This window comes from Macaca mulatta, chromosome 1, assembly GCF_049350105.2.
Source record: "Macaca mulatta isolate MMU2019108-1 chromosome 1, T2T-MMU8v2.0, whole genome shotgun sequence".
Lineage (NCBI taxonomy): Eukaryota > Metazoa > Chordata > Mammalia > Primates > Cercopithecidae > Macaca > Macaca mulatta.
The window spans coordinates 198,478,646-198,493,063 of NC_133406.1; the positions used below are offsets into that span (position 1 = coordinate 198,478,646).

The 14,418-nt window shown below is 37.9% G+C and overlaps 1 protein-coding gene and 1 long non-coding RNA gene across 18 annotated transcripts in view; both read left to right on the forward strand.

The window, feature by feature from the left end:
• FOXJ3 (forkhead box J3) overlaps positions 1 to 14,418 on the forward strand; it is a 152,085-nt gene that overhangs the window by 51,409 nt on the left and 86,258 nt on the right. For 10 of the 17 annotated variants that reach the window (XM_015136169.3, XM_077938829.1, XM_077939541.1 and 7 more), the window contains 1 exon segment: positions 7,991 to 8,315. The exons of 1 other annotated variant lie outside the window; for it this stretch is intronic. In XM_015136169.3, the coding sequence (XP_014991655.1) occupies positions 7,991 to 8,315 (325 nt within the window). 17 annotated transcript variants of the gene reach the window in all.
• Positions 8,970 to 13,848, forward strand: LOC144334020 (uncharacterized). Its single transcript, XR_013403359.1, has 2 exons — positions 8,970 to 9,379; positions 13,079 to 13,848. It is a non-coding gene; the product is annotated as an uncharacterized LOC144334020 (long non-coding RNA).

Genomic DNA, 14,418 nt, shown 5'->3' on the forward strand with positions numbered 1-14,418 from the left:
GGTTGACAAGAGTGAAACTCCACCTCAAAAAAGAAAAAAAGTTTAGGAAACCCTGAAGAGTATGAACTTGATATTAATATTAACTTGATATCAATATGAGCAGTTACTATGTGTTGGAAACTGTTCTCAGTGCTTTATATGTATTAATTCTAATCTTACAACAATCCTTTGGGGTAGGTATTATTTTATCCTCATTTTACAGATGAGGAAACTGAGGCATAAGGAGGTTACTTTACTTGTTCAGGACCACATAGCTGAAGGGAAGAACTTGGATTCCAATCCAAGCAGTCTTGCTCCAGAGCCTCTATTCTTAATCACAAAGCCATGTCTTTTCCTATGTATATGGACATTGACTCTTCTATTTTGCTGAAATTAAACAGAAACTTTGATTTGGGTCATTTATAACTAACTTAGAAAAAAGTAACACCAGCTGTTTTCGTTTGGAAATAGCTTAAGTTATTTATTCATCTACAAACCTAAAAAAAATTATTTTACATTACATGATAGTAAAATATAAAGTCAGTCCGTAGTAAATTATTTTATTTCTTTTTAGATTTCTTCCATAGTTGACTCCTTTGTCTACCCAAGCATCCACATACATTTTTCTTCCTATATCTAATACTTATTTTCCCCTTCCTTAAGGGAGACAACCCAGAGATTCTACCATTTACTATATTGGAAAATATAAGATCTCTGGATACAGTCTGTTTCAGCAGAGCCGAGGATAACTTCTTGTGGTTTGGAAACCTATAAACCAAAGATGAATTATATGCAGTCTACATATCCAGAATACAGTGGTGGAGAAGGAATAGGAAAACAACAATAAAAGGTGTTATTCAGAAAAGAGGATAATGGGAAACTCAGTAGTCCCTAGTCCATATTGATCATAAAATCCTGCTGGATAGGAGTGGCAGAGACTCCCTGGCAGAGTAATAAGTCCTTTTAATCTGCTCTTTGGGAAGATTTTCATTGTCCTTTATGGTCCTTCAAGGAATCTTACCTTGTCCAGTATCCTCAATGGCCACATCTTAGATTGGTATTGAAAAAGATGCCCTTTCTGGGAAATGCACAGTTTTTACAGCTCTCTTCATTGATAAGCCTTGGGGAGTATTTTAGAAACTTGAGACTTTTGCAGTTTAGGCTCTTTGACCTCTCACTCTCCCATATAGTTACCTTAAAAATTTTAATTTCTAGACTTTTTGCTCCTTCGAGTAATTAGAGCCAAAGGACCTGCCCAGACACTTTTTTGTTTTGTTTTGTTTTGTTTTTTTTAGTGTGTAGACTGCCATTTGTACCTTGCTTACCTCAGGGATGTCTTGTTTTGGTGCCGTGGAACATCTTTAACCGTCTGGTGAAACCTATGCATCATTCTCAGAATGATGTTTCAAAATTCATAAAATACAGGGGTGGGGTAGGGGGAGGGAGGGCATCAGGAGGAATAGCTAATGATGCCAGGCTTAACATAGATGATGGTTTGATCTGTGCAGCAAACCACCATGGTCCACATTTACCTATGCAACAAAGCTGCACATCTTGCAAATGTACCCCTGAACTTATAATAAAAATTGAAGAAAAAAAAATCACACAAAAGGTGAAAAATAAAACCAGTTAATTATATCAAAATACAGTTATCAAAATATTAACTTTGTGACATAGTAATATATACTTTTAAAATAACACATTGAACAAAAGATCTAGTGACAAATCTAAGAAAGTCAGTTTTGAAGTAGTTGATGAGTTTAAATAAAAATTTTAGATTTCTGCAACATTTCTCATTGGTTATAGTTGTGATTTTTATTGGTGGCAGAGTTATAGATACTACTAATGTTACTGTGATTTGTTGTCTGCTTTCATAGTTAAAGGAAATGCTAAATTTCAGTCACAAGTTAGTGGAAATAAAGAAGATATTTTCCTTTTCCAAGTTATTTGACCTCTTTTAGCTCCTAAGGGAAAGGTGGCTTTGGTGAGGCCATTTTAAACAATAGTCTGGGTGGAAGGACAACACCTTAACATTACCTTTGTGTGGTAAGGTATCAGTCTTCTCTACTGCTAATGCTGTAGTTTTGTAACTATACTCAGCTACCTCAGTTTGGACTTCAGAAGCACTTGGTTTCTCCAGCCTTGCAAGACTTCAGATTATAGGGCTCTTAGCTGAAATTGCAGGACAAGGGCAGGGAGTACCTATGTTAGCAAATCTGTATTTTCTCTGTCTCTTCTTGTAACTTTAATCAAAGTTTATTTCTCTTTTAGGACTTCACTTTAAATGGCAAGAAAGAGCCAACACATGCCAACATTCTAAATTTTTCCTGCATTTCTCTTTTTGCACTAGCCTCAGTTGGCATATGGCTTGCTTTTCAAATTCCACAGATAACAGTTCGACCAAATTCTTTGTCATAAGCTTTCCAACTGTCAGTATCGGAATTTATTAACTCATTAATTCATCTTTAAGAGAGTGTCCTATTTTAGCTTATGTTACTTGTATCACTACACTGCCATGACCTAAATTCTCTGTGTTAGGAACTACATTCATCTGCTGATGGAGACTCTTTTATAGTAGTTGAACACATTAAAAGTCTGTAGGGTAGGCAGTCTGGCTAGGATGGCAGCTTCACAATCTACTTCACAAAAAAAAATCAGGGACCCAGACTTTTTCTCTCTGTTTCCATATGCTCAGTATCTGGCTTCCATGTTCAGGATCATCTTATGATCCAACATGAATGCTAGAGCAATAGTTAATTCTGTCCACACTCCAGAGGGCAGGCAGGGCAAAAGGTACAATACTGTCCTGAATAAAATTGGGATTTATTCCTAAGGTAAAAGTTAAGAACAGTTAATAAGTGGCAGTAGGAGTCTCTGCCATAGCCCCTGCTTCTGATTGCTTTGAGTGCTGAAACACTGTAATAGGAGTGATAGCACATATTGGCCCTAAGAGATGCGTGAGATCAGAATAATTCAAGAATCAGTCCTGTGGTAATTACAAGAATTTCTCCTGAGTTCTAAGTTGCTCAGTTTTTTATGTGCCGCAGGTCTTAAGATGAAATGCCAGGTGCCAGGAATGATGTGGGGAGGATTCAGTAATATTTGGGTCACAACATTGTTACCCTCAGTGTTCTTCGTCCTTTTATTTTCTTTTGTGTCTTACTCTTACCTCCATTTAGGGAGCCAACAATATCTCTACCTATTTTCTCCCCTTTTTGATACTGTTGAAACTTGAAAAACTTTCTGAGGAAGCCTTTGCTACACTTTGGGAATTAGGAAAGTTGCAGAGGGATCATGTGAGTGTCCCTGTTTTCATAAAGTGGGATTCAAACCCCCCATGTTAATGACTCAGTTTTGAGTTGTTATAGCCTGATCCAGATGCTCCTTATCCTTTAATTTTATGAAGAAAAAATTCTGTAGGGAACTTCTTTTAAGTAATGGTTACCATCATAGATTTAAGAACTGCAGACAAATTCTTCTCCATGCTTTCCTTTCTCCCACAAGTAACAGTATGTGCTTTTCATCTTACTTCCATGTTCTCATTTTTCTCTGTTCTAGTAGAATGGTTTCTTTTCCTGTGTAATACTGCCTGTCAGTCTGTGCTCTGAGTCATACTTTTTTCTGTCTTATCAAGGACTTCAAACCTATGAGTACCCTTACCTTTTGCTGCTTAGTACTGTCACCTCTTTCTTTTAACTTTTGAACTGGTTACGGTCTCATTTGTTTGGGGAGGAGCACACCCATACCTTCATTGGACAGTTTACTATTTCAGTCATGAAAGTTTCTTCTTTCAAAGAGATTAGCGTCTTGTGGGAGAGAGGTAGATAAAGATAATCACAGTTACATATAAATTCTATGATAGGGGTATTTATACTCTGCTTTAGGAATAATAGCTCCTTTAGTTTAGGAGATGGAGGATGGAAAGAGGGGATTGACCAGGCTTCCTGTAGGGGGAGATGTTTGGTCTTGAAGTAGAAACCAGCCAGACAGACAGAGAAGAAAGGGACATTCCAGAAAAGAAGGCCCTTATTCCTTATCCAGTTACTATGTTATTTTTCAAATAACTTGTACTTGGCACAGTATTAGTTAGCATCAGAAGTACTAATGTATGGTCACTGTCCTTAGTGGTCGGGGGAGAGGAGGTGAGGGTAGAAAGCTTAAGCATATGATTCAACTGTGCATGTGAAACCACATGTCAGTTGCCAAACTGAGGTTATAATTGCTCTAAGAATTTAGAGAAGGATTAATGAAAGATTAGTAAAAGCTAAAGTAGTTGAAAATGAGGAATTTAGATTTAGCATAGTAGGAGTAAGGGAGCCATTGAAAGCGTTTAGGTATAATGACATGAAGGCAGTGTTGATAGGTTTCTCTTGGAGTGTATGCATGGACTGGATATGATTAGTAGGGAGGGGTGGTTGAGACATCAGAGTCCAGGAAGCCAGCTAGGAAGCTTTTGGAATGAGGTGAGGTAATGAGGGCCTGACATTTCTTAACCAGATTTCCATAACCAGATTCCTCAGAGCCTCCCGTGCTGTTTTTAAATTTACCACCATCTGTTCTCGTATACAAGTGGACTTTTGTCATCACCATTCCACTAATAAGTTTGTTTGTTTGTTTCTTTTTTTTTTTTTTTTTGAGGCAGGTTCTCGCTTTGTCACCCAGGCTGGATTGCTGTGGTGCACCCTCAGCTCACTGAAACCTTCATCTCCCAGGTTCAAGTGATTCTCCTGCCTCAGCCTCCCGAGTAGCTGGGATTACAGGCGTCTGCCACCACACCCAGCTAATTTTTGTATTTTTAGTAGAGACAGGGTTTTACCATATTGGTCAGACTGGTCTTGAACTCCTGACCTCAAGTGATCCGCCCGCCTCGGCCTCCCAAAGTGTTGGGATTACAGGCGTGAGCTACCGCACCCGGCCTAATAAGTTTGTGTCTAAAGTTACTGGTGATCTGGCCAAATCTAATGATCATCTTTTGTGTTCTCCATGCTTAATGGAGAACCACAATAGCCACCAGCCTAAATACCAACAATGGAGGCACTTTTTGCTTCACTACCAAGAATGCAGTATATAAAATTTAAGAAATTGCAAACAGAACAGAAGCCCCACTTTTTTAGAGTTTAAATTTGAGATGTTTTTATAGTGTACTTAAAATTTGCTCTTGCAGAACTGATGAATATAAGCACAGTGGAATAATTTTTACACATGATGGCTTTGAAGACTAGGGTCCTTTTTCTTTCCAGTCTATTTAAATCTTCACTTAGCTGAAGTTCTTCAGCTAAGTCAATCTTAACTTAGCTGAAGACTTCGCTAAGTTCTTCTTTCTTTACCCTCAAGGCTTTCTTCCATGTTGTTTTCTCCTTTTCCTGAACCTTCACAGCACCCAGAGCTCAGCTGTGTACTTTTTTTCAGTTCTTTGTTGTGTCTGAACTTCTTTATTGAACTATAAGTTCCTGGAGGACAGGAATTTTACCACACTTCCTATGTGTGTATTTTTATGTTTTACTCTAACATAGCTCTTTATGCGTGTATAATTGATGCATTCTTGTTAAATATATAACAGACAGTAAATACCTGTATTACTGAGATTCTCCTAAAGTCTTATTACTGGCACTGGGGGAAGGGAGCAGAAGGCAAAGATGGTTCTCAGTAGGGAGCACCTGCAGTAATAATTATATTCCCATTTGTAATATGCTTTTGTATGAAAATGCATGTAACTGGCTGCTTTGGGAATTTGAACAAAATAAACCTCTACTCCATGGAGACTTGATTGAGGTAAATTGGATGACAGCATGGTATAAAATAGCCAATCTTTATTGAATGAAATGTGAATAATAATATAAGTAACCACTCTTATTACCAATATGAGTAGTTAACATTTGTTAAGTACTTACTACTTGCCTGGCACTGTTCTGAATACTTTACATCAGTGAGATGGGTACTATTTAAATTATCATCTTCATTTTACAGATGAGATATGTTTAGCAAAACTACCAGATTGGGTATCAGGAGATCTGGGCTCTGGTTTTCGTACTACTGCTAACTACCTGTGTGAAATTGGATGAACCTTAACTTCAGTTTTTCATTAATGAAGGGATTAGTCTCTGATCTCTAGAATACTTTCTCTACTGTTTTGACATTGTGTGATCTCTAAATGATCCTATCTTCTTATTCTACGAGTCCCTATGACTTCTTGCTGGGAACAGACGTTTCTGGTTGAGATTGTAGAGTAGGATAGTAAGTTTTTTTTTTTAAGGTCTCTGAAGATGCTATATAGATGAATTTAAAGTTCAGGTTCAGAGGAATATGTACAATAGAGATGGAGGGAATTTGAGAAAATGAGTAAGGTAAAATTGTGGATCAACGTATCTGAAAATCAAGAGGACTCAATTTACTGGCAGTGCAGATAGAATCCTAATGGTTGTCTTCTGATTTATAATTGCTCTTGCTTAATGTGGTTTACTTTATAGTGTATTAGTGCCCTCCCAAGATACTCCTAGACTAATATTATTAACTAACATTTACTGAGTATTTCTTTTGTGCATGTTTTAACACATTTAATTTTCAAAGTAATATTTTAACCATAGGTACTATTGTTGCATTTTACAGATGAGAAAACTTGGAGGCAGAGGTAATTAACATCTTCACAGTTCTACAGCTTGTAACTGTTAGAATCAGTTCTTAGACTCTGGGTCTTCCTCACTCCAAACTCCCTGTTCTTTATTGATTCTCTGTTGCCTCCATGTTGTTCAGAGCCTATGCATAATAATCAAGGTTGCTTTTTGTCAGGAGCCATTTGGAATGAAGGGGCTATATGGGATTTTCATAGCTACTAATGTTTTCTTTTGACTTGAAGTCAAATGAAACCTTTAAGTTTTTGTTGTTGTTGTTGTTCTCCTTTTTTCCTTTATTTTGATATCACTTAGAAATCTTTTCATTCATCTCTACTTTATTGTCAGTCATTATTCCTGCTTCTTTGATCCCAGAATAGAAGGGCTTATATCCTCTGCCGAAAGTTAACAATTCCAATGTGAAGCGTCAAGCCTTGTTTCTATATTCTTATCTTCAATTCTTAGAGCAGCTTTCTCCCTTTTCTAGAATATGTGTTAACCTGGCATATTTAGTTTTCTTTCTTTGTGTGGTAATGGTCTGAATTTTTCAGCTTTGGAGAGAAATACACTACAGAATTCAAATCACTGGACGTTTGCCCAAGCCTGTCTTTGAGTTTTTAATGCTTCTTTTCTTGCTGACCATTTATGTGAAATAATGCCTTATATTCTGTACTCCCACATCTTCAGTTAGTTTTTGTAAACCTGTTCCTTGACTTGTTTTTTTAAAAAAGTAACTCCCTGGTACTGCCTATTTTTCTCTCACTCATCGGTGTCCTTGACTTTGCATTCCTTTTTTCCGTCAACTCCCCCAGCTAGCTTGTCTCTTTGCTCCTCTTGTATACCCTGCTTTACTCTTCCTACCTCCTACCTGCATAAACTCTACCTTGCTTCCTTTGTGCAGATTCCTGTGCAAGTTTCTCAGTTACTTCTCTGACCTCTTGTCTCCACCTTACTTTTTGGTATTTTGTTTTTATGACTCTCCTAAAGTTTGTGTAAAAGAAATGCCAGAGGTACATTTTAAGCTTTTAACAGCTGGTGGTGGTGAGTAAAAGAGTTGGGCTGCAGCTGGGTTTTTCATACCAAGATCCTGTTGCCCTCTTAAAGAAACAGGCAGCAATATTTAGAAAGATTGGCATCGGAACCACTTTGTATGTGTGTGTTGTTCTGTATTTTAAACAATTTTAAAACCAAGTTGTGTTTTGATGAGGAAAAAATTAAGAAAAAAGATTGGAAATGTTGATCCCTTAAATATTTGGTTTGCTCATTAACATACTCAATCTTTTTCCTCCAGATGTAACTCAGGCTTTCCCTCACTTTGGAACTCCTAGATTTGTGAATATTGGATATTTTGAGAAGCAGGGGTTCTTTCCTTGATATTGACTAAGGAGTCTATTTACCTTCAGGATGACATCTGAACTGGAGAGCAGCCTAACATCTATGGACTGGTTACCACAGCTCACCATGAGAGCAGCCATCCAAAAATCTGATGCTACACAAAATGCGCATGGAACAGGAATTTCTAAGAAGAATGCACTCCTTGACCCAAATACAACTCTGGACCAGGAAGAAGTCCAACAGCACAAAGATGGGAAACCTCCATACAGTTATGCCAGCCTCATTACATTTGCAATTAATAGCTCACCCAAAAAGAAAATGACTTTAAGTGAAATTTATCAGTGGATTTGTGATAACTTCCCATATTATAGAGAGGCTGGCAGTGGTTGGAAGGTAAGGATTTTATTTAAATTATTTCTTTTACGAAGTAAGCAATGATAATACTGATTTCTACTGAAAATAAGGCTTTGTGAAGGCTCATGTAATTGATTATGAAATTTTGATCTCTAGTGATTTTTAAGATGTCAAAAAAAAGTTTTTAGCTTAGGTGAATAACTTTATTTTTGGTAGATTATTAGTGTGTTCAAGCTTGATTATGTTATAGTACTGATGTAGCATAAAGTAAAGCAGAGTTAATGTAGCATTCACTGGAAACCATACCGGCAGTTCAGGTGAGTTGACAGTGAGCCTAAAGTGAAAAACAACATAGTGTTGCAGCTAGTACTAACTACATTTATCAGTAAAGAATTTTTTTTTTTTTTTTTTTGAGACAGAGTCTCACTCTGACGTCCCAGGCTGGAGTGCAGTGGCTTGATCTTGGCTCACTGCAAGCTCCGCCTCCTGGGTTCACACCATTCTCCTGCCTCAGCCTCCCGAGTAGCCGGGACTACAGACACCCGCCACCATGCCCGGCAAATTTTTTGTATTTTTAGTAGAGACGGGGTTTCACTGTGTTAGCCAGGATGGTCTAGATCTCCTGATCTCATGATCTGCCCGCCTCAGCCTCCCAAAGTGTTGGGATTACAGGCGTGAGCCACCGCGCCCAGCCGATTTTTTTTTTTTTTTTTTAAATTAGAGACAAGGTGTTGCTCTGTTACCCAAGCTCGAGTGCCTGAGCACGCCACTATGGCCAGCTAATTTTTAAATTTTCTGTAGAGATGGGGCCTTGCTCTGTTGCCCATGCTGGTCTCGAACTCCTGGCTTTAAGTGATCCTCCTGCTTTGGCCTGCCAAACTTTTGGGATTACAGGTGTGAGACACTGTGCCTGGCCAAGACTTTTTAAAAAATATTTATCTTGAAAGAATTTTAGATTTTTGCAAGAGTTGCAAAAGCAATACAGAAGGTTCCCATGTGTACTTCGTCACCTTCTTCTAATGTTAACATCTTACATAACCATAGTACAATTTTCAAAACTAAGAAATTGACTGAGCATGGTGGTTTATGCCTGTAATCCCAGCGTGTTGAGAGGTGAAGGCAAGAGGGTTGCTTTAGAACAAGAGGTTGAGACCAGCCTGGGCAATATATGTTGCTCATGATTAGATGTTTTCTTAGAATGAGGTATTACATTTTTGGGAAGAATAATACAGATACGACCTTTTGTGCATAACATATCAGAGGATAGATAAGTATTTCTTAATGGGAATGTTAACTATGATTCTTTGGTTAAGGGGATGTCTGCCAGGTTTCTTCATTATGAAGTTACTATTTATCACTTTGTAAATAATAATATGTTTTGGGGGGATACTTTGAGCATTTGCAAATACAGTAAGTCCTTAACTTTGATAGGTTCTTGGAAACTGTGACTTTAAGCAAAACAACATAAAGTGAGACCAATTTTTTTTCTCATCAGCATTATAATGAAATGATGTTATTTGAAGACGTGCTATACTTTTGACTTAACGTTGCAGTTTCCAAGAACCCCATTAGTAGTGCTAAATGAAGACTTACTATACTTTATTTCTTCTTAAACTTTTGTCCGTTAATTTTAGCATTGATTGGTAGGTCATAACTGTAGCAATTATTCCTCTCTCTCCTCCCCTCTCCTCCCTTCCCTTCCCATTCCTTCCCCTACCTTCCCCTCCCCCACCTTCCCCTCCCCCACCTTCCCCTCCCCCACCTTCCCCTCCCCTCTCCCCTCTCTCTTTTTTTTTTTTTTTTTTAAGAGTCTTGCTCTGTTGCCCAGGCTGGAGTGCAGAGGCACCGTGTCAGTCCGCAGTAACCTCTGTCTCCTGGTTTCAAGTAATTCTCCTGCCTCAGCCTCTCGAATAGCTGGGATTACAGGTGTCTACCACCGTGCCTGGCTAATTTTTATATTTTTAGTAGAGACAGAGTTTCACCACATTGGCCAGGCTGATTTCGAACTTCTGACATCGGCCTCCCAAAGTGCTGGGATTATAGGCATGAGCCACCGTGGCTGGCCAATTATTACTGTTTTCTAATGGTGATTGTCTCTTTTCCTTAATTCCTTCGACATTTATTAATTGATACTCTTCTGAAAAGATGAGTTGTTCCTTTAGTCCCTTTTATTCATTTATTCAATCATTTATTTATAATAGTATGCACTCATAGATATTTATTCTTTGTGCTATTGTTGTCATTCAAATTGTTGCAACTTTGGCCCTTAGGATCTCTTATAGGTTGGCCCCATACTTCTGTTTGCTTAGCACTTTCTTTTTGGGACCTTGAGTTGTTCCAGGGATATATTGAGTCTTCTTGCCCAACTTTGGAATCAACCACTACTTTAAGGAGACTTTTGAGGTACTAGCTAATTTATGTTATACAACAAATAATTCAACTTTCTTTTTTTACATTTTTAAGTTTTTTTTTTTTTTTTTTTTTTTAGACAAAGTCTTGCTCTCTCTGTCAGCCTGGCTGGAGTTCAGTGGTATGATCCTAGCTCACTGCAGCCTCAAACTACTGGGCTCAAGTGGTCCTCCTGACTTATCCTCCTGAGTAGCTAGGACTACAGGTGCGTGCTGCTATGCCCACCTGGCTAATTTTTAGGGTCTTGCTATGTTGCCTGGACTGGTCTTGGCCTCAGGTGATCCGCCTGCCTCTGCTTCCCAAAGTGCCGGGATTATAGATGAGGGCCACCGCTTTCTTTCGTCTCTGCACATGTTATATTCATATTCTTACATAGGAATTAACAAGTCGTGTGCTATGTGGGGGGTGTGTATACATGTAGAGGAAGGGAGTTATAGAGCTTTAGGTCGATCATCAGATGGTAGTTACTCTTTGGTTTCTCTTAGGCCTTCCTACTTCAACACTTTTGCCTTTTTCATTTGACTGGATTTATTAGAGACATTTGCTGATTTACTGTGCACCAAGGATGTGCTGTGCATGATTCCCTTGTAAGGGAAGGGATTGTGCCTCACTGAAGTTTTTGTATCTCTTTCTCTTACATACCTTAGCACACAGTACTTCCATTTAGTAAGCTTCAGTAAGTGCAGTTTGAATGAAAGCATGAATTTTGGTCCCAGTCCACCTTTTTAGCTTTATTTTTTGTACCTTCCTTTCATATACTTCTCGCCATTCCAGCCTACTAGCTGTCTCTGTAAGTAAGCACATATATTTCCTTCTTGCTTTTGTTTTTCTCTTATTTCTCCTTGGACCTTGTCTCTTTCACGCCCCCCTCCCTCTTTTAGTTGATATTGCCCTATTACTTCAGCTCATGTATTATTTCTCATCTCCCTGTAGAATCAATCTCTTGTGTTACCATATGCTTTATTAATAACAGTATTATAAACTTAGTTTTTTTGTTCAGAAATCTTGTTTCATTAGTTTTTGTTTCTGTACTTAGATACTCAAAATGATAGCTGCTTTTATTATTTTCTGTCTGCCAGGCACTATACTAAGTGCCATCATTGTCTCTTTAGGCCACACAGTAGCCTTATGAAATAGGTATTATTATTGTCCAAATTTTAGTAAAAAACTAAGGATTAGAAAAGTAACTTTCTAGAGTTTATGGGGGAGTATGATAATCTAAATTGAGTGGTACAGAGAATAAGTGCCACTAGAGTACCAGGAAGTGGGGAATCATTAGATAGCCATTGAGGGAAGTGGGACTTGAGCTGTATTTTGAAGAAGAGTTAAGATTTGTGGAGGTGTTTTTCAAAGTTCAAGTGTTAAGAAGCACTCGGTTATAATGGTTTGCAGTAGAGAGTGTGATAGGGTCAGAATATGGAGATCCTATGAATATATGAATGCCAAACTGGAGAGCTTGGTCCAAATTTAAGGGATAGCATATAAAGTTCGAATGTTGTTTTTCCTCATTAACTTGTCTGACTTCAGTTTTGATGATGTCTCCCTGAGAATGCCAAATCCATTCTACTGATATTCCTTGCCGATAGCCAGCCCAAATCATGGGTCTGAAACTGTTTTGGATGTAGTGATGCAGTTTCAATTGGAAAAAATAGAAATAGAGAAAGGTAATATCGTTGTTAGAACTAAATAGGTAGAGAACTAATGGGTAGAGAAGGATGATGTTGCTCTTAGAACTAGAAGATCCTGAGAGAGATGATCTGGTCCTATCTACTGCTTTAGGCAGACTTTTAATGTTTCCAGAGATGGTTATTAAAGTTTCCTTTACTCAGTTTTTAAGTATTTGGTGCCTAGCATATGGCATGATCACTTTTAATTTTATTTTTATAAACATAGAAATATTTTGAACACTTCAAGTGGAGACAGATGGAACCTCGTTTATCTTCTCCTTTGCACAGACCTTTTTCTATTTTACTTCCCATTCCCTCTCCTTAGATTTGTTTAGAACACTTCAGCAATCTGCTGCTTACTCTTCTTCAGGTACGGAGGAGATGAATCGTAGGAAAATGGGAAGTCACTTAGAACTTGTGAAGTTAGCTTGTATTGGTTGAAGAGAGGTTTGGAGAAAGATCTTAAAGTGACTGTCACCACCTTTCCAGAAATGCAGAGTCAACTTACGCGACCCAGAGGACAATGTGTTGCCACTGTTGCTTAAAAAGACTCAAATACAGTTTTAGTAAACTCCCTTTCATTTTGTGTCAGGGCCTTGAAGGGAGATTACATATTAAAAATACCTCTTTGGAGTTTCCATAATTGAATGATTTTGTATTCAGAACTAGAGGAAAAGGAATTAAATTTTCAGGCTATGTGCAGTGGGCTCATGCCTATAATCCCAGCACTTTGGGAGGCCAAGGCAGGAGAATCCCTTGAAACCAGCCTAGGCAACATAGTGAGATCCTGTCTCCACAAAATAAAAAATAAAAAAGAAATTAGCCGGGCATGGTAGTGTATCCCTGTGGTCCCAGCTACTTGAGAGGCTGAGGTGGAAGGATTGCTAGAGCCCAGGAGGTTGAGGTTGCAGTGAGTTATGATCATGCCACTACACTCCAGCCTGGTGACAGAGCGAGACCCTGTCTCCAAAAAAATAAAAAATAAAATTTCATGGTATTCACTTTGAGGAAAGGTAACTTATTAAGTTGTTGAAGGTTAGGATAATTTAAAAAAGGAAAAATACAAAAGTGGTGTGTGGGTGTATTGTGTTACTTTTTGTGTGGGTTAAAAAGGAATAATGTTATTCATTATGTGTTTGCTCATTGTTGGGAAAAGAAATTTAGGAATTTAAACTAGAAATGTAATTAATGTGACTACCTCTAGGGGATAGATGGGAACCAAGGTGGAAAGGATGTAGAAGGAAATAAGATTTTGCGTATACTTTTTTATATAGTTTTAACTTTTGAACCCATGTACATGTTTTACATATTTAAAAAAAAAACAAAAGAGATTAAAAAAGGAAACCCTCAAACAGAATACAAGCAGAAACAAGCCTAACATTGTTTTGAATTAATAATGTAATCACACAGAAAAAAACAAATTGAAGAAACTTTTGGTATATACCTTATATACCTTCATGGCATACATTCCAAGGCCAAAAATAGTTACAAAGAAATCATCAACTTAGTAGATATGTGTTCGGTGGTGGAACTTCAGTAGAGGCAGTCTCTATCTCCAAAAACCCCTAGGAAAGAAGTTGGGAGGGAAGAAGTTAGAAAGTTGAGAGCAATTCTGAAACCATTTTAGTAGGGTAGAACAAATGAGTACTTATATTGATTTTTGGGGGGACCAGTGGGGACAGAAACCAGGACTCACAGAAGAAAGAATGGATAAGAATGTAGCAGTTGGTTGGATTGGAGGTGGCAGTTTAAACTCAACTTTAAAATAAAAATTACATAGAATGCTTTTAAAATTAGAATTGCCAGGTCACTACTCTAGAGATTTTAAATTAGGTGCCTTGGATAGATCCTAGGAATCTGCATTAAAATAACATTTCAAGTGAGTCTAGTGCAGATAAACTGTAGTTTTGAGAAACTGCTTTTGGGGATGGGGTTTTTAAGGCCAATCAGCATGGCTTCATCATTTTGATTGATTAGGTGATTGAAAAAAAAATCACCTAATTATTTCTGCTTCTCCACTTCACCAACTTCTTTTCTTGGGGTTATGGGAGATGGGGACTACCCAA